Raw genomic sequence first — 24,212 nt, forward strand, 5'->3', positions numbered from 1 at the left:
CCATCGGGACATGAAAGCCGCTCTGCGGGCAAGCCTCACTGGCTGCGACTGGATGGACCGGCTACCATGGGTCATGCTCGGCCTGCGTTCGGCCCCGAAGGAAGACCTCCAGACCTCCGCCGCTGAGCTGGTGTATGGCCAGCCCCTGCGAGTTCCGGGGGAGTTTCTTCCGGATGCTACGGCTCCCTGGTCGGCCGCCTCTCACCTCAGTGTGTCCCGGAGCGCTGCCGGTGCCTTCGCTCCCATTCCGATGTCTCAACATTGCCTCCCCCGGTCCTACGTCCCCAAGGATCTGCCATCGGCGAGGTACGTCTTCATTAGGCACGACAGCCATCGGTCCCCGCTGCAGCCCCCATATGACGGGCCGTTCCGCGTCCTGGAGGCGGGGGATAAGAACTTTGTGGTGGACATGGGGGGCAGGCCAGAGCGGGTCGTTATAGACCGTCTCAAGCCCGCTCACTTGGACATTGGGGAGCCAATGCAATTGGCCCTACCCCCGCGGCGGGGGCGCCCTCCTAGGTCGGCCCCGGCACCTGCCTCTGTTCCTGCTTCGGCCCCGCCTATGGCCCGGGTTTCGGCCCCATCTGTTGCCCCTCCTGTGAAGCGCAGCCGTTATGGCCGCAGGGTCCGCCCCCCGACTCGTCACTTGTTTTCCCCGTGACTTTGCACTATGTCATTGACTGTTCTGTTGTAGAGTCTATTTTTATGTTCATGACTTGCGCTTTTGCTGTTTTGCATTGTTTTGTGTAGGTGAATTCTGGGGGGGCCTGTGTGGTGACCCACATCTATATAACTAGAGACATTCACCTAAGAGATAATGCACTTCCGCTTCCGGGACAGAGTTCAGTGTTGTTGTCGAATGTATGACATGCAAAGTTGGAGCTAGTAAACTACCTCGACTACGTCTACTCTCACGTCTCCTGTCTCGTTGTTTTCTAACTCCACACAGTTAAACTATACTAAATTTAAGTGGAAAATCATTTAACATATTTAACAGATTTACCACCCGGCTACAGTTGTTATATCCAGGGGACACTTTTATGACTCCGCTCATAGACCAATAAATAACTCAGACACAGAGCTACAGTCAACGTCGGTCTTTACTCGGAGCCTTCAATGAACTTTTTTAAAACAAACATCCTGGTTCCCAGCATTCATTGCTCAGACACCTGCGGCAAGTAGTGTAGGACAAAAACATAACAATAGTTACATGATATTACCACATGTATTTTGTGATCACCAGTTTTGTAAAAAAAATGAATAGAGAGCTTTGTTTGGCCATTTTAACGTGGCTATTCTACTTAAGCTAGTTAGCTAGTTAGCAAGCTAGCAAACGATGCTCACGCACACACAGCACTTCAGCAGCACCTCAGGATCTCGCAGCTACGCAGACATAAGCACGTGCCTTGCAACGTGATAAGATGATTGGGTGGGAGTGGGTGTTATGTCTGCACACATCGACAGTGCTGCATTTGATTTGGTGCTGTTCTATTGTGCTGGGATCGATTGGTGATGCCTGCGGGCTCTGGGTTGTTTGATCGGGTCTGCCTTTGATGCTGTGTCAGTCTAAATAAAGAATGCCATGGAGAGGTTGTGTCGAGCGACAGCGCTGTGTCCTGACGTGATTTCTAAATACAATATTGGCGACGAGGATGGCTGATATCTCTCTCCCACCACCTGCCCCCTTCCTGACATTACCTGGCGAGCCTCCGGTACCATGGACTCGCTGGCTACATAGTTTTGAAAATCACATCATCGCCTCAGGGCTCGACGACGTGAGCCAGGCTAGGAAGACGGCTCTGTTGCTACACTGCTTGGGAGCAGAGGGTCATCGTGTGCTCGGGACTGGGGAACGTCACAAGCTTTGACGAAGCTGTGGGACTTATGAGCACCCATTTCGCTGCTCCACAGAGTGCCCTCCTTCGGCGATTTATATTCCGTCGGCGACACCAACTGCCTGGTGAGTCTGTGCGGCAGTACGTAGCTAATTTGCGAGGGCTAGCTAGCTCATGCAAGTTTGGCGCGCTTCAGGACGAGATGGTTCGCGACCAGCTAATCGAACACACCAACAACGCAAAGGTGCGTGAGACTCTCCTGCTGGAAAAAGACGATCTGCTGCTGTCCAGAGCAATTACCATCGCACTACAAGTTGAGGGAGCAGCTGAGTGTGCTGCTATGCTAAATACACAGCAAGTGGCCACCTCCAGTCAAGCTGCCAACGACTCCTCCCTCTACTCACGGCTGCCCCTCGGGACGCAACCCAGCCAGAGCGAGGTGGGCGCCGACTCCACTGGGGACGTCTTGCAACTGCAACGACGGCGTTCTCGGCCCCGCCCTCAACAGTCCTGTGGTAACTGTGGGTCTCGGTCTCCCCTCCACCCCAGCAGCCGAAACCTCACAGCCTTTGTTACACATGCAGGAGTGTTTCGCTACACCAGGATGCCTTTCGGTCTCAGCCCCGCCCCTAGCTGCTTCCAGAAAATCATGGTCTCCGTGCTGGCTGGCATACTGGGCTTGGCCATTTATCTGGACGATATAGTGGTACACGGGCCCACCAGTGAAATCCACGACAAGCGCCTCAACATGGTCTTCGCAGCCCTGTCCAAGCACAAGCTAACTCTCAATGCTGAGAAATGTGTCCTCTCTGTGCCAGCCATCGAGTTCGTGGGGTTCCGGCTGTCAGCGAGCGGTGTAACTCCACTACAATCCAACGTGGACACCATTCAGGCCATCCCTGAGCCCAGCTTGGCCACCCAGGTCGCCTCCTTCCTGGGTATGACAAGTTACTACCTGAGGGTTCTTCCCCAGTACTCTGTGACCACAGCCCCCCTGCACCAGCTGCTGCATAAGGACGAGCTATGAGTGTGGTCAAAGGCATGCAGTGACGTTGTGTCGGATCTCAAGACTCAACTGACTTCACCACCAGTGTTGGCTCACTTCGACATCTCCAGCTCCACCTTTGTGACCTGTGACGCATCAGTCACAGCGATAGGGGCTGTGCTGTCTCAAACCCAGAACGGTGTGGAGAAGCCCATCGCCTTCGCCTCCCGTGCCCTCAACCTGACTGAGCAGCGGTACTCCGTGGGTGAGCGTGAGGCGTTAGCCTGTATCTGGGCTTGTGAAAGGTGGCACCTCTACCTCTATGGCCGCTCCTTCACCCTCAGGACAGATCACCAGGCCCTGACAGCGCTGCTGTCCACATCTGGGACAGGCCACAAACCCCTGAGGCTGCACTGCTGGTCTGACCGCCTCCGCCAGTACAACTTCAGCCTGCAGTTCACCCCAGGCAGAGACAATGTTGTCGCCGACCTGCTCACTCGCTCTGTCTCCACCCCAGCTCCACAGACGGACACTGACGGTGTGGAAAAGGACATTGTCCAAATGCTACACACACCCCTCCAGGCCACTGTCTCTCTGCAGGAGCTGAGGGCAGCCTCCGAACAGGACCCTGTCCTCTCCCAGCTCCGCACCTACATCCAGAACAGCTGGCCTCACAAGGTCCCAGAGGAGCTGGCTGCGTTCGCCCGAGTCAGACAGGAGCTCTCCTGCTGGAACGACACCTGCGTGGCACGTGGGTTTTGCACAGTGGTCCCAGCTGCTCTCCGTGCACATGTTTTGAATACGGCGCATGAAGGCCACCTGGGCATTGTGAAACTGAAACAGCGCTGCCGAGACCTGGTGTGGTTGCCGGGGATAGACAGAGATATTGAGGCTCTGGTGAAGGACTGTTCTGCCTGCCTTGTGAGTGGCAAGACTGGCCACCAGGCTCCCCCACCCCTGCAACCTCTCGCCTGGCCCTCTCAGCCCTGGGAACACCTGCAGTTGGACATTTGTGGTGAGATCCATGGAGTTCCCCACCACCAACGCTTCATGGTGGTCGCCTACGATCTACACTCAAAATGGCCTGAACTCACCACTTCCGGCACTGTGACCTCACAGATCATCATCGACTTCCTGGACTCTCTTTTCTCTCGCTGGGGCCTCCCAAAGACCATCACCACTGACAACGGCCCTCAGCTGGTCTCTGCTGAGTTCACTGCTTATCTCGGAAGCAAGGGCATCCGTCATATACGCACTGCGTACTACCACCCCCAGGCCAATGGTGGCGTTGAACGTTTTCACCAGTCACTGAAGAACAGCCTCAGAGCACACATGGCCCAAGGGTGCTCTTTCACGCAGGCCATCCGTCACACTCTGCTGCACTATCGGGCCACACAGCACTCGACCACAGGCGTCTCCCCAGCCTCTCTCATGCTAAGCCGGGAACTGTGTATGCCCCTTGACAGGCTCCGCCCCTCCACACCTCAGGCACCTCCCTCTGGGGTCAGAGCCTCAGTCACTCGTCAGCAGACGCGGATGAAGCAACAGTTTGACCAGTCAAAACGAACCAGGGTGCCAGACATCAATGTGTCAGACTGGGTCAGGGTCCGCAGGCCCCACAGGGACAATAAAATGGCTTCATACTGGTCCTCTCCTCTCCAAGTCACCCGTCAGCTGGGCCCAGCTGGCACTCGGTGGCACTCCAGTCGTCTACGGAAGGTGTCAGCTCCGCCACACACAGCTGGTGACACAACCTTAGCCATTCCCTCAGCATGGCGAGACGCCCCGGGGCTTCATGCAGCTCCTACACGGGCCCCAGACATTCCTGGGCCTCAGCTTCCCCTGCCTTCTCCCTCCCCACCTTGGCCTGCCCAGCCTCAGGCCGCCCCGCGACCTGTTCGCACACGTTTACGCCCTGGCCACCTAGAGGACTTTGTGTCAACCTTTCATGTTTGAAATCCTGCTGGGGGGGGGGGATGTTATGTCTGCACACATCGACAGTGCTGCATTTGATTTGGTGCTGTTCTATTGTGCTTGGATCGATTGGTGATGCCTGCGGGCTCTGGGTTGTTTGATCGGGTCTGCCTTTGATGCTGTGTCAGTCTAAATCAGCGGTCGGGAACCTATGGCTCGCGAGCCATATATGGCTCTTCCGGTGACGGCATATGGCTCCCAGACAATTTTGAGTTGAAAAAAAATCAGTTTGGAACTGATTTTAAAATACTTGTGATATTTCTTAATAATACTGTGTCATTTTAAAGTAAACAGAAATTAGTTTTGAAGATAAATTTCACGGGTCACGGGTCACCCGTGGGTCGGGTCGGGAACCAATGGCTCGCGAGCATGTCCGGGTCATTGTAAAGGTGAAGAAATCAATTTTATCAGATAGCCAACTAGTTTATCCGCTTCAACCCTTGTAACGGAAAAGATGGCGAAAAGAAAAAAAGACGATGATTACCGTGCATTCCAGGCTGCGTGGACAGAGGAATTTGCATTTGTGGAGAGAGCAGGATCTGCGGTATGTCTAATATGCAATGATAAAATTGCATCGATGAACGGTCAAATATAAAGCGGCACTTCGATACACACCATGCTTCATTTGCGTCAAAATCTCCAGCGGGGGACAGCAGGAAAAGGGCATGCGAGGAGCTACAGCGGAGAGTGCAGACGAGTCAGCAGCAACTACGTGTGTGGACCAAGCAAGGGGACGGGAATTCCGCTAGCTTTGCGGGGGCTTTGGCAATAGTAAGGAATGGAAAGTCATTCACAGATGGCGAGTACGCCAAAACATCCATGCTTGATGTGGCCAATGAACTGTTTGATGACTTCCCAAATAAAGACAAGATAATCAAACGAATAAAAGACATGCCCCTGTCAGCAAGAACTGTGCACGATCGTAGCATCATGATGGCAAATCAAGTCGAGGAAACACAAATTAAGGACATAAACGCCGGGACATACTTTTCTCTCGCGTTAGATGAGTCAACAGACGTTAGCCATCTATCTCAGTGCAGTATAATTGCCAGGTATGCTGCAGGTGACACACTGCGTGAGGAAAGCTTGGCTGTTTTGCCAATGAAAGGGACAACAAGAGGAGAGGATTTATTCACGTCTTTCATGGAGTTTGCTAAAGAAAAAAAACTACCGATGGATAAACTTATTTCTGTCTGTACTGATGGCGCACCCTGTATGTTGGGGAAGAACAAAGGATTTGTAGCGCTTCTCCGTGAACATGAAAAGAGAGCCATCCTAAGTTTTCATTGCATCCTGCACCAGGAGGCGCTTTGCGCTCAGACGTGTGGCCAGGAGCTTGGTGAGGTGATGTCGCTGGTCATTCGAGTGGTCAACTTTATTGTTGCCCGAGCTTTAAATGATCGCCAGTTTAAAGCTCTGTTAGAAGACGTTGGGAATCATTATCCCGGTCTGCTTTTACACAGCATCGTGCGTTGGTTGTCAAGGGGGAAGGTGCTCAGCCGTTTTGCAGCTTGCCTTAGTGAAATCCGGACTTTTCTTGAAATGAAAGGCGTCAAGCATCCTGAGCTAGACAACACTGACTGGCTCCTGCAGTTTCACTATCTCGTGGACATAACTGGCCATCTGAACCAGCTCAATGTGAAAATGCAAGGTATTGGAAATACAATCTCATCCCTTCAACAAGCAGTGTTTGCATTTGAAACCAAGCTGGAAGTCTTTCTCAGGGAGATTGAAACAGGTCGTCTTCTGCACTTTGAAAGACTGCAACAATTTAGAGATGCATGCTTAGCAAGTGACTCCACTCAACATCTGGATCTCCAGCAGCTAGCTGGCTTTACGTCCAATCTCCTGCAGTCATTCAAAGCACGTTTTGGGGAATTCGTGCGCGCACTGGTCTTTTCAAGTTCATCACTCATCCACATGGGTGTGCTGTGGATAAAATCGACCTGACATGCATCCCCGGGGTCTCTATCGCAGACTTTGAGCTGGAAGTTGCTGACCTGAAGGCATCAGACACGTGGATGAGTAAGTTCAAGTCACTTAATGGAGAGTTGGAAAGTCTTGCGCGACAGCGAGCAGAGCTGGTGAGGGAACACAAGTGGACAGAAATGAAAAATCTTCAACCTGAAGACCAGCTGATTCTTAAAACTTGGAACGAACTTCCTGTGACATACCACACAATGCAGCGTGTGAGTATTGCCGTATTGACCATGTTTGGCTCTACATATGCATGTGAGCAGTCATTCTCGCATATGAGGAACATTAAGACCAACCTACGCTCACGTTTAACTGATGGAAGCCTCAACGCCTGCATGAAGCTCAACCTCACCACGTATGAACCAGACTACAAGGCCATCAGCAAAACCATGCAGCACCAGAAGTCGCATTAAAAGTAAGACATATTTAATTTATTATACGTTAAAAATACTATATGGCTCTCAAGGAAATATATTTAGAAATATTTGGCTTTTATGGCTCTCCCAGTCAAAAAGGTTCCTGACCCCTGGTCTAAATAAAGAATGCCACGGAGAGGTTGTGTCGAGCGACAGCGCTGTGTCCTGACGTGATTTCTAAATACAATAGTGGGGTCATAAAATACCTAATTAAATTTTGATATATTTATGAAATATATGGAGGCTGGTCAGTAATATTAATATAAAAGTTTTTTTTTATTGCATTAAAAAAAGAAACTGATTGAAACTGACCAAACTGATTGGGTGGGCGGTGGTTCCAAGTGGGTGGCGGTCAGCCACCCATGGCTACGTGGCTGTCAGCTGCTGGTACCAACGTGGAGTCGTCAGGGCTCGTTGCACCCTCCTCATTTATTGAAATGTCATCTTGGACATAATATTATACAAATGACATGTTAATTACATGAACGACTGCAAAACAATATGACGTAGCAACAAATGTAGAAAATTTAATTTAAACAAAACCACTTAGCACAACGATAGTTGTCTGCTTTGTTGCTTGTGCAGTCGTTGGCACCATGTTGATTTTACACAAATTTGAGAGTAAAATAGGCTTGGTTATTAGACATGAGCTTTACAATAGCCCCAAATAAAGAAAACAAAGCTTTCAAGAAGAGACCACCCTCACTACCATTGCTCGCCAGTCATATATAGCGTCCATGTGGTCGAACCACTCCGGCTGTTGTGGTCCCTTTATAGATCTGTGGTAAGTTTTTTTTTTTTTTTACTTTTCCCTACACTGTTGGGGATGTCCACTGGTAGTTGTGTGCAGCCAGCAGTTCAGACACTTCTTGGTAGACCTTGTTATATGTTGCTCCATCTAGCTATAGCTGGATCCTTTCGTTGGCAACCAAACAGGAGCGTCTGCACCTCCTCAATTGACCACGGTGTGTTTTTTCGGGTTGCTGTTTAATTGAGCAACATTAGTGCAGTGAATAAAAAAAAAAAAGGCGGCTGCTACAGTACCTTGGCTGTTTAAAGATGACGGTTTGTGTAGGTTGGTTGGTTGGTTTTTATTGGTGGTTGGCATCCGAAATGTTGCATTACCACTACCTACTGAGCTATAAGAACTTCACAGTACTGATCACTCCTGTGAATTACACCCAAAGTACCAGGACGGAATCCTGTTGCATCAACATCTGCAACATCATAAACTTGTTCCCAAAAGGTTTCAAACCCGGGACCTTTCGTGTGTAAGGTGAACGTGATAACCACTACACCACGGAAACACGTCTAAGTGATCTCATTCATCACTTTGTCCATTCTATAGCCCAGACCCAGCCTGAGTTGATGCAAATCCTTCTTGCAGTGTAACATCTAGATCTTGGCCAGATATATGTCAAAAACATCCAAATATCTACTGGCAGAATCCAGCACCATCTTGATTCTTTCTGACTTCCCCATTATTTCAACAGAGCAATTCATAACCATGGCAGTGAATGCCAAAAATCTTTTCTTGTCCATGCAGATCTTTTAGTCAACTCCATTCCTTTACTGCTCCGGTTCTTTTTGCACTTCCACCACCTCGTCATTTCTCTTCATTCTCTTAGCAGCTTTGGTGTACAACAGCCCTATTTCTGTTCTCATCTTATTGACTTTCTTTTCCTTAATTGTTTTTGGACACTGTTCTGACCTCGCATCATGATTTCCCCCTACAATGCAGGTACTTTGCTTGCACTTTATCAACTTTACAATCTTCCACATTGCAGTTGTCCTCCCCACATCTCCTGACTCTATTACATACTGCAGCAACATGTCGATATTCTTGACAGCAAAAACATCTGAGAGGAGCTCTCTCATATGGCCTCACCCTGTAGCTCACATAATCAAAATACACTCTTTCCAGCAATTCCCCTTCAAACGTCAAACACTGAATTACTGTCCTCCTCCTCCCTTTCACTGAAGTAAGTCACACAGAGATGCCTTCTCAAGACCTTAATCTTAAGGGCTCTAACCCTCTGACGCTTTGAGATACAATCAATGATAACCATCCCACTTCTGGTTATCCTGATTATCCTGTGGGTCCTTCTCTTTTCACGGCTTTCATCCCAACAAGATATGTCTCCTCTGTTCTCAAGGACTGAATAGAATTGCTTGAGAAATTTTAGGCATTCTTCCTTTTCTTACTTTCAAACCCTCTTGTGTCCTAATTTTCATTTCTAATTTCGCTCTCAGAATCCAACGCCAACTTCCACCATCATCCTAGAGAAGAGGAGCAATTTCTGACCTTGTGCAAGATGTCCCATGTTGATCAATGATGACGCAGGGATGGTTCTAGTGACAATTCTCTCTGACTTCTCAGTGATCTGCAGTGTTTTCACATCACCTTTTAGTATCGACTCAGCTCATGTGTTACTTAGATGGAGGTGGTGCCCAAAAAAAAAAAGAAAAAGAAAAGCAACAGGTACCTGATAATATCCCCAACTTTTGCCCAGTGAAAAACCAAAACCAGTGGATAAAGTCGAGTTGAGCCAGTACCTTGCAGTGGAAAAGGGCCATTAGATATACTGCAGGGAGGTGATGAGAGTAATATAGGACAATTGATGGTGAACAGGGACACAGGCGAAACTGGACTGGACTAGGTGCTGGGACTGGTGTTGCTGGAGTTGGGAGCCCGGCTAGAGTTTGCATCACTTGAATAGGAAGTAGTCATGACACTGACAGGTGTCTACAAAATTATATCCTGTCTTCATTTATTAGTGTATAATGAATGAAGGGAAAATAATTTGTATTTGTATAGTTACTTAACTAACACTATAAAGAAGTACAACCTTTTTCGAAAATCGTGACTTAGCTTCCACAGTCCTGTTTGAGTGTATATGTGATACTGTAAGATTCATTGTATGACAGCACTTTCTCTTGTTTTATAATAAAACACGTTTAAGCAGTACTGTTATGTGTTTTCTTATGGTTTAGTTGTTAAAATTACCTAGGAAACCAAGTAGCCAAGGTCTTTTTTTACAAAGAAGACTGAGTAATATGATCAACTATGGAGCAAGAGAACCAAGTTCAGAGGAATTGAATGTGGTCTATTTTGCACTGCCACAGTCCATAACCAGTACACTTGAACTGTTGGCTATCCATACAGCTAATTTTATGTGTGTGTGTGTGTGTGTGTGTGTGTGTGTGTGTGTGTGTGTGTGTGTGTGTGTGTGTGTGTGTGTGTGTGTGTGTGTGTGTGTGTGTGTGTGTGTGCGCACAGACAGGAATGGATTGTTACACCTGACATAACAGAGACAGAAAGGAGTCTGCAGTGTTTACCATGGCGTAAGACCACCCGACTCATTACAGTCACTTTCCCTGTCTCTCTCCCTCTTTCTCTTCTTCTCTCTCCCTCTCCTACTCATGGAGTTTCATGCTGGTCATAAAACAGATATGAAAAGCCCGCACCACTTCAAAGAGGTAATTGGAGGTAATCTGAAGGATTTTTATGTCACACCATGTAAAGTCTCTCAGTGGTAGCTAACTGTCTGCACACCCCATACTGCTCATGAACAATTCATTTTCTTTCTTTCTTTCTTTCTTTCTTTCTTTCTTTCTTTCTTTCTTTCTTTCTTTCTTTCTTTCTTTTTTTAATCATGTCCAGGCTATTTGCTTTCAACTGAAACAATTTTCTGTAGAAGACTGTTTGGCTTGTCAAGGTGGTGGGCTTCCATCAGCAAGAAGTGGTGTTGTGTGGGTGTGGGTGTGGGTGAGTACATGTTCATGGCCATGTGTGACTCTAGTTAGTTGGTGAGAGCCCTGTCTCCTTTGTGTCAACAGTCTTTCTAACTTACTGAGGCTAATCACTGAAGTAATTACTGTTAATTAGACTCATTAATCACTGGACCTGTCATTCTGTCTCCTGGCTTGGTGGCTGTTTACCCCTTTACTCTTTCTCTCTCTCTTTCACTCACTCTCATTTTCTCGTTTTTTCTCTCTCGTTTTCTCTCTTTCTTTCACTCTCATTTTCTCGTTTTTTCTCTAATTTTCTCTTTCTCTCTTTCACTCTCTCATTTTCTCTCTCTAATTTTCTCTCTCACATTCTCTCACTTTCGCTGATGGGTGTGTTAACTGCATGTTTCTGAGTAAAGGGTATGTGGTTAAAATGGGGTATGGGGTTAATTTTATTTCGAATACCAACACAACAGTTTTGTGCGTGCATAATACTGGTGGACACTTTGGATTAAACCTTTTCACCAGACAGTTTGTGTGTGCTAAACAGCACACATTGTTGTTAACTGTGAGGACTATGAAGCTAGAGGAAATGAATATGTATGACCCTCTGAAGAGTGACTGGAAAAGCACAAGAAAATGACAACCCTATCCTGGCCCAAACTTTGCACCAGTTTAAAGCCAAGATATCCAATTTCTTAGTCATATTTGATAGCTCAGCAGCAGCACAGTGTTTGACTGGTTAGCCCTGTCAGCTGACAGCATGAGCTGTGGTGTTGATCTCTGTCCTCCTGCGTGGAGTTTGCATGTTCTCCCTGTCCTCATGTGGGTTTTGTCTCAGTGCCCCGGTTACTTCCACAGTCTGAGGACACGCTTGTTAGATGAGCCGGAGACTGTTAAACACCTGTGGGAATGGTGATGATGACTTCTGTAGGGCGCTTCCCTACCTTCTCTCTGCCCGGTGCATTCTGGGATAGGATCCACTGACAGTGCTATCCAGTAAAAAGTAGTAGTCGTAGATGACAATGAATAGTTATAGTTATCTCTGCATCACTCAGCCTGGTCCAAATAAGGCTCTTTATGTGGCAGGGATGAAACATGTTAAACATGTTAAACACCAACATGACTCGTTATGATGTGAGCTAGGATTCTCCAGCAGTCCCAAGAGGGAACCAAACTCAGTTAGATGTAGTAAACAGTTGGTGTCTTGAAAGACGTCAGCATTTGAACATGCAGCAAAAAAATAGACACAAAACAAATAATGGTCGACAAAAAGGTGTAGTATGGATAGGAGTAATGAATCATGGATATTCATGGTTTGTGATTTGTGGATTTTTCTTGTTACCACAGGAATCAACAAAACAAACCTACTATACGCACCTATAACATGATGTGATGATCCAAAATGGTGTCCCATCACTGTAACTAGATGCCAGTGGGTGAATTCAGCAGAGGAGTCACAACAGAGTCATAGCTGGATGGAAACTCTATCTTATGATGGCTGGTTTAAACTAATTTACATTGCACATCAACCACACACTATAATTTTGTATCGAATTGCAGCGCAATCACTGGAATAAACTCTCCCTTTTCCTGCTTTACAGATTCCATGTAAAGAGCCTTATGTGTGTGTGTGTGTGGGGGGGGGTTATTCATTGGGTCCTTGGCAGAGTGTGTTTGTGTCCTGACCACCTCAGTCCTGGTTACACACGTTCAACACAGATCACCAGCTTTTCTGCCTGTCACACACTTTCACTTTCTCTCTCTCTCTCTCTCTCTCTCTCTCTCTCTCTCTCTCCCTCTCTCTCTCTCTCTCTCTCTCTCTCTCTCTCTCTCTCTCTCTCTCTCTCTCTCTCTCTCTCTCTCTCTCTCTCTCTCTCTCTCTCTCTCTCTCTTACTTATTTCTGTTATTTACACACATAAACTAATGAAATCTGGTTTTGAATTAAACTTGATCTATAATGCAGTTCTTGGGCGATTTGTTGTGCTGTATTTACGCACCAGATGCAACCCAGTACACGTTACTCGTTAGGGAGTTAACAAGCTTTGAACTGGCGCTATGAAGTCTTGAACATTTATCAAAAAGTACTTTGATAAATGAGCAGTTTCTCCCCCTCAAACAAACAAACACAATGTTTTCTTTCTGTATTTTTTTTCTTTGTTTGTTTGTTTGTTTCTTTCTTTCTTTCTTTCTTTGTAATCCTTCCTTTCTTTTTCTTTCTTTCTTTCTTTCTTTTTTCTTTCTTCCTTCCTTTCTCTTCCTTCCTTCCTTCCTTTCCTCCTTCTTTCCTTTCTTCCGTTTTTCTTCCTTCCTTTCTTTTTCTTCCTTCCTTCATTTTTCTTGCTTTCTTTCTTTTCTTCCGTTCTTTCTTTTCTTTCTTCCTTTCTCCTTTCTTTGTCTTGTTTCCTTCCGTTCTTTTTCTTTCAGTCTTTCTTCCTTCCTTTTCGTCCTTCCTTCCTTCTTTTCTCTTTCTTCCTTTCTCCTTCCTTCCTTTCTTTCTCTCTTTCTCTTTCCCCCCCTCCCTTCCTTTTCTTGGTTTCTGTCTTTCCTTCCTTTCTCTTTCTTCCTTTCTTTTTCTTGCATTCCTTTTTCTTCCCTTCCTTCCTTTCTCTTTCTTTCTTTCGTTCTTTCGTTCTTTCTTTCTTTTTCTTCATTTTTCTTTTTTCCTTCCTTCCTTCCTTTCTCTTCCTTCCTTCATTCCTTTCTTTATTTTCCTTCCTTCCTTCCTCTCTCTCTCAATTTTTTCTTCCTTCCTTCCTTCATTCTTTCTCTCTTCTTCCTTCCTTTCTTTCTCTTTTGTTTTTCTTCCTTCCTTCCTTCATTCCTTTTCATTCTTTCCTTCCTTTTCTTCCTTCCTTTCTTTTTCTTCCTTCCTTCCTTCCTTCCTTCCTTCCTTCCTTCCTTCCTTCCTTCCTTCCTTCCTTCCTTTCTCCTGTCTTTGTCTTCTTCCTTCCTTTCTTTTTCTTTAATTCTTTCTGTTCTTCCTTCCTTTCTTTGTCTTTCTTTCTTTCTTTCTTTCTTCCTTCCTTCCTTTTTCTTTCTTCTTCCATCCTTCCTTTCTCCCTCTTTCTTCTTTCCTTCCTTCATTTCTTGCTTTCTTTCTTCCTTCCTTCCTTCCTTCCTCTTTTCTTCCTTCCTTCCTTCCTTCCTTTCTCTTTCTTTCTTTCCTTTTTCTTTCTTTCATTTCTTTCTTCCTTCCTTCCTTCCTTTCGTTTTTTCTTCCTTCCTTCCTTTTCATTCCTTCCTTCCTTTCTTTTTCTTTCACTTTCTTTCTTTCTTTTCTTCCTTCTTTTCTATTTCTTCTTTCCTTTCTCCCTCCTTCCTCCTTCCTTTCTGTTTCTCTTTTTTCCTTCCTTTCTTTTTCCTGGTTTCTGTCTTTTCTTCCTTCCTTCCTTCCTTTCTTTTTCTTGCTTTCTTTCCTTCCTTCCTTCCTTCCTTCCTTCCTTCCTTCCTTCCTTCCTTCCTTCCTTCCTTCCTTCCTTCCTTCCTTCCTCTTTCTTTCCTTTTCTTTCTTTCTTCCTTCCTTCCTCCCTTGGCAGATGATTGTAGGCCAGTGTGGAGGGTGCTGTATAAAGCCCCGCTGAACAAAAGGTCAGGTGACTTGCAGTGGAGGATCCTGCAGGGAGCGCTGGCAGTCAATGGTTTCATCTCTAAGATTAACCCAACTGTTTCTGTGAAGTGTCCTTTCTGTCAGTCGCCAGAGACAATGTTTCATTGTTTGGTGGAATGTGAAAGACTTCAGGTGCTCTTGGAAGCTCTACAGATCATATTCTCCCACTGTGATGAAAGATGGAATGAAACTGTCTAACTTTGGCACTGGGTGCAAGAGGAAGGATGCGGAAAAGTGGCAACTGTTACATTTTGTGGGGCAAGCTAAGTTTTCGATTTATAGAAGCAGGGAAAGTCTAATTAATAATGGTTCGGAGGAAGATTTAATTCCTTTGTTCATTACAAGGGTGAAGACGAGAGTCCAAGTGGATTTCGGCTTCTTTACTGTAATGAACAACTTGGATGATTATTTTTTTGTTTTGTGTAAAATAGTTTTCTTTTAATTTTAAAAAATCCTTCCTTCCTTTCTTTCTTTCTTTCTCCTTTCTTCGTCTTCATTCCTCTTTTCCTTTATTTCTTTTATCCTTCCTTCCTTCCTTCCTTCCTTTTCCTTCCTTCCTTCCTTTCTTTTTATCTTCCTTCCTTCCTTCCTTCCTTCCTTCCTTCCTTTCTTTCATTTTTCTTCATTTGTTTTCTTTTCTTCCTTCCTTCCTTCCTTCCTTCCTTCCTTCCTTCCTTCCTTCCTTCCTTCCTTCCTTCCTTCCTTCCTCCTTTCTTTGTCTTCTTTCCTTCCTTTCTTTTTCTTTAATTCTTTCTTTTCTTCCTTTCTTCTTCCTTCCGTCCTTTCTTTCTTTCTTTCTTTCTTTCTTTCTTTCTTTCTTTCTTTCTTTCTTTCTTTCTTTCTTTCTTTCTTTCTGTCTGTCTCTCTGTCTTCCTTCCTTCCTTTTTTGCTTCCTCCCTTTTCTTCATTTCATTCTTTCTTTCTCTCTTTCTTCCTTCCTTTCTCTCTCTTTCTTTCTTCCTTCCTCGTTCTTTCTTTCTTTCCTTTTTCTTGTGTTCTTTCTTTCTTCCCTTCCTTATTTTCTTTCTTCCTTCCTTTCTTTTTCTTCCTGTCTTTCTCACTTTCTTTCTTCATTAATTTCTTTCTTTCTTCCTTTCTTTTTCTTCCTTTCTTTTTCTTCCTTCCTTTCTTTTCTTCCTTCCTTCCTTCCTTCCTTCCTTCCTTCCTTCCTTCCTTCCTTCCTTCCTTCCTTCCTTCCTTCCTTCCTTTTTCTTGCTTTCTTCCTTTTCTTCCCTTACATCCTTCCTTTCTCTTCCTTTCTCCTTCTTTCATTTTTCTCTCTTTCTTTCTTTCTCTCGTTCTCTTCACCTGTTTTTTTATTTTTTGAGTTGTTGGTGAATGATTGTTTTTTGGGCTTGTTAAAAATGCTTATTGATTGTTTGTACTTTGACAAGTATTGTTTATGTTTGGAGGGATTTCAAGTCTGCTTTTTGTTTAATTTTTTTTGTTAAATAAAGACTTGGTTTAGAATTCAAAAATTCTCGTTCTCTTTCCTTCCTTTCTCTTTCTTCCTTTCTTTTCTTCCTTCCTTTCTTTTTCTCCTTTCTTTGTATTTTTTCCTTCCTTTCATTCTTCCTTTCTTTCCTTTCTTTCTCTCTATCTTTCCTTCTCTCTCTTTCTTCCTTCCTTCATTTTTCTTGGTTTCTTTCTTTTCTTCCTGCCATCATTCCTTTCTTTTTCTTGCTTTCTTTTTCTTCCTTCCTTTCTCTTTCTTGCTTTCTTCCTTTCTTTTTCTTGCATTCTTTCCTTCCTTCCTTCCTTCCTTCCTTCCTTCCTTCCTTCCTTCCTTCCTTCCTTCCTTCCTTCCTTCCTTCCGTTCTCTTTTTCTTCCTTCCTTCCTTCATTTTTTCCTTTCTTTTCTTCTCTTCCTTTTTCCTTTTTCTTTCTTTCTTTATTTTCTTCTCTTCCTTCTTCCTTTCTTTTTCTTACATTCTTTCTTTTCTTCCTTTATTTGTTTCTTTCTTTCTTTCTTTTCTTCCTTCCTGCCTTTCTTTTTCTTGCTTTCTGCCTTTTCTTCATTTCTTTCTCTTTTTGTTTCTTTAAACATAACTTTTAGTAATAATCGTGTTTGACAAATTTTACGAACAAACAAACAAACAATCAAACCAACACTCTGCTGACTGTCCTCACTGAAGACACAGGGCACACAACTCAGCCACCCACAGAAACGTTTATATGGACGCGTTTTCCTTTCAATGAGGAATTACCTCCAAACATTATGTCACATCATAAGTGCCAAACATGAGATCCACGCTAAGTCACTGGCAGGAGGCGGGGGGGGGGGGGGTGTCAGGAGGCGGGGGGGCAGAGGGACTTTGCCAAACCACGTGCCAAGTGACTTAACATGCACTGCTTTCTCTGGTCACACGCCACATCATCTGGACTATGAGACTGTGTCTTAATGAGATTAGAAAGACACAGATTGAAACGATTACGTTTCTCTCTGAGTCCATGTTAATATTGTAATGGTGCAGGAATCACTCTGCTCTTATGCGGCGGTGTGGTGAGTTGAGTGTAAACACTGGCAGGTACCGTCTACATTAGTGGACGGACCCGCAGCTCGGCGGTCTCGTGTTCCAGAGAGAGGTCACCGTGTGCCACGGTGGGGTTTCACTCTGTTAGGATAGGTTTCAAATACGTTCCCTTTACTCAGTGGGGGACAATGGAAAGTGAAATGGAGGTGTGTAGAGACACACACCTGAGTCACACGTGTAATCAGAGATACGTGCACTTAAATAATTGCACACGTGCACACACTAATACACGTACGTACGTACATACACATTCACAGACATGTGCACACACACATTTGTCAAAACAGGCCCATGTATATTGTCTCACACACACACACACACACACACACACACACACACACACACACACACAAATTCACTTACTACCTAGTAAAATCAAGCTACGGAAATGAGGCCTCAATTAGGACCCCATGGACCACTGAAGCCCACTTCAATACACACACACACACACACACACACAAAGCAGGCCTCTCTTCCAGTTCGTATGACCATTGGAAACACTGGGGAACTAATGGGTTGCCAGTTTGAGTAATATGGACCCAATTTCATTTCCTATGTGTTTATGAGTGGTGACCACATACTGCATTCATGCATGTCTGTATTTGTGTGGGTGTGTGTGTGTGTGAAGTGGTTTCCGAGTCCCTCTCTTTTTGTGTGTGCGTTTTCATTTCTCTATATGCATGTGCGTCCAGTTTTTTAAATGCTTTAACATTTGTGAATGATTTTCATGTTATTTTGGTGCATGAAAGCACTCCTACTTATGTTTGCTGGTGTTTATCACGCACACACATATATGCGTGCGTGCGTGTGTGTGTTTAACATGCATGTTGCATGTTCCTGTGTGGGAAAAGCGGAGCTGGGTTTCCAGCGGTAACAGGCAGTAAATGATGATGTTAGTTTGAAGAATGTGGGTCATAATGTGGCACAGATAAACAGAAGGATCTTGCATGTCAGATGGGAAGAGCAATAGACAGAGACCAAGTGAAACTGTCATCACAAGCATCGATCAAAACGTGTCTAAAACGAGCTGGAAATCATTTATACAATTAATCTGAGATTGAACCCTAGAGGAGCAATTCTCTTTTCTACTTGCTGTCTTCTGTAAGCGTGTCAGAGCACAAACACCAGGGACTTGGTGCCTTGAAACATCGACAGGGCATCCACGAGCTTTTAGACACAGGTCAAATATTTTGAGGCTGGCATGCTTACTCACTATGCCTCCCTTCTGTGCTAGGGTTAGTTTTTGATCCCCCTTCCTCATATCTACTACTGTATACCCTGTACTTCTCCAAGAGGAAGCTCGGTTTGCTGCAGTACTTCAGGAGTGGGATGAGCATGGCAGTCGGATGGGGTGTGTGTGTGTGTGTCATCTGGAGTCGGAGAGCCTGGAGTGGCTCCGTCTCATCAGCAACACACCTGCAGGATTTGCTGCTAATTAGACCCATCATCTGTCATTATCTGTTTCGTTCTGTCATTGATCGCTTTCTGTGTTTCCCCTACAGTGAGACCAGGACAAGAGAGATGAGACATTCCAATAACATCCTGGCTTAAACCATTAGTTACAACAGCAATTGTGTGTGTGTATGTGTGTGTGTGTGTGCGCTTGTGTGTGTGTGCGTGCGTGCGTGTGCGCACACACGTCAATGATTTAGAGGGACTTTGTTCATTGAAAACCTGTTTTTGTTCAAAACCGTTTCAGCCAATGCACACATGAGAGTCATCTGCACATAGTCTGGTCAATAAAGTAGTGAAGGATATTGGCACCTTGTAGCCAAAATCTGTAAACATTTACTCTTGCTGTTTGGCTTGGCAAAAGAGAGGTAATAACAATAATCTTAAATCAGTCACGTATAGGTGCAATGATTCTGAGCCTGCCAATGTCTTCTCCCAGAATAATCAAAGTGCACAATTACCCTCACATGGTTATTTACAGTGGGCCTTGTTTCAGTCTCGAGATGTTCATATATGGAAAACATTTTAGAAAAAATGCTTTAGACTACAGATTTGCCCATAGTAAAAACGTCAATCACGAAATGAGACAAAATGATGGACATGAGTTTAATGGACAAAGTGCAATGAAAAGGATCGTTCTGGTTTGTCCAGTGGCGCGTCTATTTGGCGGCTGTACATTCTGTGACTGCCATCAAGTGGTCAGAAGTGGAATGACAATTTCGGTTAGTCAACTAAAAAGACTCTAGAAAGGCCAAGTACACATATATTTACATCAACTCAACAAACAGAGGCTCTTATTTAAGCGAGTCATAAACTTTACAAATATTCACCGTGATTTTACTTTATAGTGTAGAAATGCTTCTGCAGACCAATGCAGCGTAGAAGATATGGCCTCTGCACACCGAAACCAAATTATGACTTGATCGAACTGAAGACAAATACATGACAAAGTACGAGTTGGTTGACTGTGCACAGAAAACACAAAATAAGTAAAAAGACTCTTCCCCAGGAGAATGATAAAGTATATATACTTTAAAGATGGGTTTGATCATCTTGCTTACTTTATTTGAAATAAGGGTTCAAACCCTCGCCTTTGAGTTGTAGTACAACCTCACTAACTGTTAGGATAGTTATTTTCTTTTTAGTCAAAATACGTAATACAAGAAACACGGGAAACACGTGTCATTTTGATGTATCACTTTTAAAACGTAAAAATGATAACAGGCCTTGGAGTAACTGGGTATTTTTTTATTGTGTTAATCAAAAACAATCCGACACAACGATTCACAAAGACCTCTGGGAGTATTACAGTGCACCACGTTAACTTTGGCCTTCGACCTTTGAACTTTAACTAACAGGCCGCTCTACACACTTCCTTAGCCATTATATACAGAGCTCTCCTTTCCCCCTGAAATACACACACACACACACACACACACACACACACACACACACACACACACACACCCACCTGTCATTCAGAGGTGCGTCACATGGCGTGGAATAGAACAGGAGTGTCGACTGGAGGGCTGTGTGAACAACAATGACTCTAGGTGGACACTGGATTCAGGAAGTATTTCCCCCACTGCTTGTAATGTACAAAGTAAAAAAAGAAAATGAGAGAAAAAAAAAGAAACAGTCTCAAGGATGAGTCCTTCTCAGCAGAACATGAAAGGTACCAATGTAAATCTACATTTATAAGAACAAAATAAAATAAAACGAAAAAAATCCACCACAACATATCAGCTTATCTTTGCACATAAATACATAGGAATAATAATATTCAACATTGTGCTTTCTCTCTTTCACGCTCTCTTTTCATCCCCCTGCTCTTTCTCTCCACCTCACCATTGTCAAACGCATATAGCCACTAACATTGGTCATGCAAATTCAAAGGAGCACAAATACAACAGCCTGCTTACAAGGGACACTTGGGTCAGTTTGACGTCGCTCCTGAAACGAAACATCCACTCATTACAAACAGAAGACAGTAGCAAGCCATCCTCTCGCTGAACTGATTTTGCCCCTGAACAGGGTAAATGATGGAGTGTGTGTGATGTGTACAGAGGGCATGGGCCGACTGTTAACGTGTAAACCCTTCTATTTGGAGTAATTCGTCATTTTCCTGTTTGCGAGGTCAAACTGTGGAGTGTCCCTTTAACAGGCTTCAGTCGGTTCATTTAAGTTCAGTTTGAAGAGTTAATTACATCTTTATAAAGCAGGTATATAAATAACAACAATGATTCCATACATCTAAGATCCACTCAGCAGGCCTTGTCTGTACTGCCCCCTAGGGTAACGACCTGGTTCCCAAAGCCTTTTCAATATGACCATAGACTTGTCATGGGACAAGGAGATTTTGAAGTCAAAATTATTATTTTTTTTTATTATGGCACAGATTACCACACAGACCCAGTTATAGCTGGCGATGTCGCTTACATTTTTTGCCTCTTTAGTCTGGAAATCAAACTTGTAAGACATGCTGTATATTCAGTAAAGCAGCCTGGTGAGATGACTTTTGGACATACGCTGTGTATTCATAGAGCAGTTAAATACATGAAATATAGCCTCAACACCCGGCTGCTTTGGCGAACAAAGTTTGAAGTTCCTGGCAGCAGCACAAAAAGGCCTGATATATCAGTAAAGGGGACATGAAAATGTTATGCATGTAAAACACAAAGGCCATCTTTCACATCAGTGGACTGTGATTTGAATCGTACATCGTAGCACTAGGCCTATACAAAAACAGCCACTTGGGGGCGCGCTACACACACCGTTAATATCACATGGGACCAACAAATGGAGTCTCTTGACTGCATGTGAGGGTTAGCAACTGTTCCAGTTTACAGACAAAACATAAAGAGAGGGATAGCACTATTGACAGAGGGTAGGAAGACTTCGTCCTTATTGTCCAAAAGGAGGAGATGACAAGCAGCGAGTAACAATGATACTCAAACGCAGATGACTGCAACTCGACAACGTGAGGAGTGGTTTGAACAGTGTATAAAACCATATGGAAAATTATCTGTAAAAAGTGGAAACGTATTGTGTGAATAGCAAAAAAAAACAACCCAGGCTTGCAGATACTGTAGTGCCATGAATGACAAGTCACTTATCTGTGTGTGTGTGTGTGTGTGTGTGTGTGTGTGTGTGTGTGTGTGTGTGTGTGAGTGACTCGCTAATCTCACATATCTCTGTAAATTTATATCGCAAACCACATAGTATGTATGCATCAACAGTGTAGAATAGCAAGACGTAGCAGTGGAGAACAGGGGAATAAAATCATCCACTCATAAATATCATGCTAATACTATATTGGAGCCCAAAAACATGGCTTGTCAAACCGAGTCCACTAGGGTTTTACTGAGAATGTGACCCGTCTCACTTTCAGGATTCTCTCCTCTACTTTCTCTTCTTTCACCTCCTCTTCCTCCTCATGTTCCCCCCTCGAAGGAACGTCTTACTTGCAATACAAACAAATTGCAGATAAATACTAAAGGACAGAGTCGCTGCTTTTAAATGAAGCCAGGGTTCAAATAACGATACTCAAATGTTGCCCATATGCACAAGAACATCTGCCCCCGTTTCCATTGTGTCAGTCGTCTTTCTTTATACACCTGTATTATCATAAATAAAAGTTGTTTGTTTTGTTTTTTTTGGGTCATAATCAGCTCTTCTGGACAAAATCGACTCCTTTTTATTGTGTTAAAAGGAATATGTCATGGAGTTAACCCTCTTGGTTCTCCTGGTGAAGGAAGTTTAAAAAACAACAAACAAACAAACAGAAAAACAGCTTTCTTTCTCTGTGTAAATGTTCAAATGTTCTCTCGTACCAATGGAATGCCAGTAGTTTCTCCACCCTTCCTCCCTAGTGGTTTGGACTGATATAAAACCAGTTCTGCATCATGCTGATCTGTGCCTCAAGGTCTGCGCTGCATTTTAAACTGCATCCCTGTCTCTGCCATGACTGCATTTTGCATTTATAGATGAAATCTGAAGATACTGAGGACATGCACACATGTACTACCAGAAAAATGTGAACCAGTCTATCATCATGTTCTGTGAGGACATGTATAGATAATGTCAAAATCTCAAAGGATATCTGTGTGCTTGTGTGTGCATGTGTTGCATGCAAACTTAAGCTCTTACATGTGACATTGTCTTGCATATATGCATGAGTAGTACTGTGTTGCATATATGCATGAACAGTATTTTAGTTATCAATCTTAATGCATGTGAGTGTGTGTGTGTGTGTGTGTGTGTGTGTGTGTGCGCGCGTGCATGTGAGTGTGCAGAACCTGCATATAACCATGTGCCATTTTTCCAGTCGTAAACTATAACTTTCCAGTATAGTCCAATCAAAGTCACTGGGTCACAGTGACCCCTTACACCGTCTTTTGTCTAACTCGAGTCCATGATTTGAGTCCATTTTACAGTGGTAAGAGGTCTTCAACTATGCAAGGTGCTTACAGGAAAGTCTATCCAAGCAGCTTTGGGCCAGTTTTGGATTAGAGATGCAGTGGTCATTGAGTGTCTATGCTGTGAACAAACTATCCATGCCATTGGTAAATGGGCTAGCATGTAGCTACACCTTGATACCCAGGAAGACAGGTGGCTTTAGTTAATGAGGATGGTAATAATAGGTTGGTGTCACCTATTTGCCCGCAGAGAGAGGCAGTTATGCCCCCATATTCCTGCTTATACACTTGATTATGTTACTGGAATGAAGTGAAGGGCTCATGCAGAATCAGGGCGATATGGGCAGTAAGGCAGTACATACATGGCTGGCCAGCGGTTCGGGGTTGGGGGTATTTAGGGAGGTTGGTTAAGGAGCTTCGGGGGTAGAATATAGTGGGGGCATCCGCAGATAAATATACACAACAGAGGAGGTGCTGTATGTATGTATGTATGTATGTATGTATGTATGTATGTGTGTGCGCATGGGTGTGCATGTATACATGTTTTTGTCTCTATGTGCATGCGTGTGTGTGTGTGTGTGTGTGTGTGTATGTATTTCAACACCTCCAAGGAGTTCTTGGTGTCTTTCAGTCACTTTCTACCATTTTTTTTTTCATTTTCCTCCTGTCGACGTTTCTCCTTTCTCTCTCCCTCTCTCCGTATTAGTCATTCTTTCCTCCCTGCATCTCTCTCTCTCTCTTATCTTCTCCGTTGTTACTCTCCTGCACTGCGTGGCGCCCGTGGATTTGGCTTCCCATCATTGGTTCGGCGGTTTCTCCCCTTCCTAATTTCTTGAAGATGTTTCCACTTCTTGTTAGGTGGGCGGTTTACCGGCCCCAGGGATGGGGCTGCCTTCGCTTGCACCGGGAAGCCCTTGTCTGATTGGTCGCCGGCATTCTTGCGTGCCCAAACTTGCTCACATATTTGGTCAACAGTGCTCAAGTTAGGGTGGTCTACCAGCTGCATGAAGTCCCGGTACCACAGCTTTTGATTGGTCGATGAGGGCCCGCCTCCACTACGGGGGTCCAATCGGACTGAAGGTTCAGAGGGCAAGTTGGAGATGGAAGGTGATGTAGAGGGGACGACCTCTAGCGTGATGCCCAGCAACGTTTGGGTGAAACCGTATTCCATGGCATGGCATTGATAGACACCTATGTCTCTCTTAAGGATGCGGCGAATCAGAAGGCCTCTGTCAGTCTGGAGGACCCGGTCATCTAGACGCACCTAGGAAACAGGAA

General features: G+C 44.6%; 1 protein-coding gene across 3 annotated transcripts in view; it reads right to left on the reverse strand.

Annotated features, from left to right (window-relative positions):
* Positions 1-19,754: 19,754 nt before the first annotated feature.
* The window catches only part of sema3b (sema domain, immunoglobulin domain (Ig), short basic domain, secreted, (semaphorin) 3B), a 122,774-nt gene continuing 118,316 nt past the window's right edge, over positions 19,755-24,212 (reverse strand). For all 3 annotated transcript variants that reach the window (XM_056302139.1, XM_056302129.1, XM_056302133.1), the window contains exon 18: positions 19,755-24,198. In XM_056302139.1, the coding sequence (XP_056158114.1) occupies positions 23,689-24,198 (510 nt within the window). In that variant the 3' untranslated portion in view covers positions 19,755-23,688. The remainder of the gene's footprint in view (positions 24,199-24,212) is intronic.

Source organism: Lampris incognitus, chromosome 2, assembly GCF_029633865.1.
Source record: "Lampris incognitus isolate fLamInc1 chromosome 2, fLamInc1.hap2, whole genome shotgun sequence".
NCBI classification, from domain to species: Eukaryota; Metazoa; Chordata; class Actinopteri; order Lampriformes; family Lampridae; genus Lampris; species Lampris incognitus.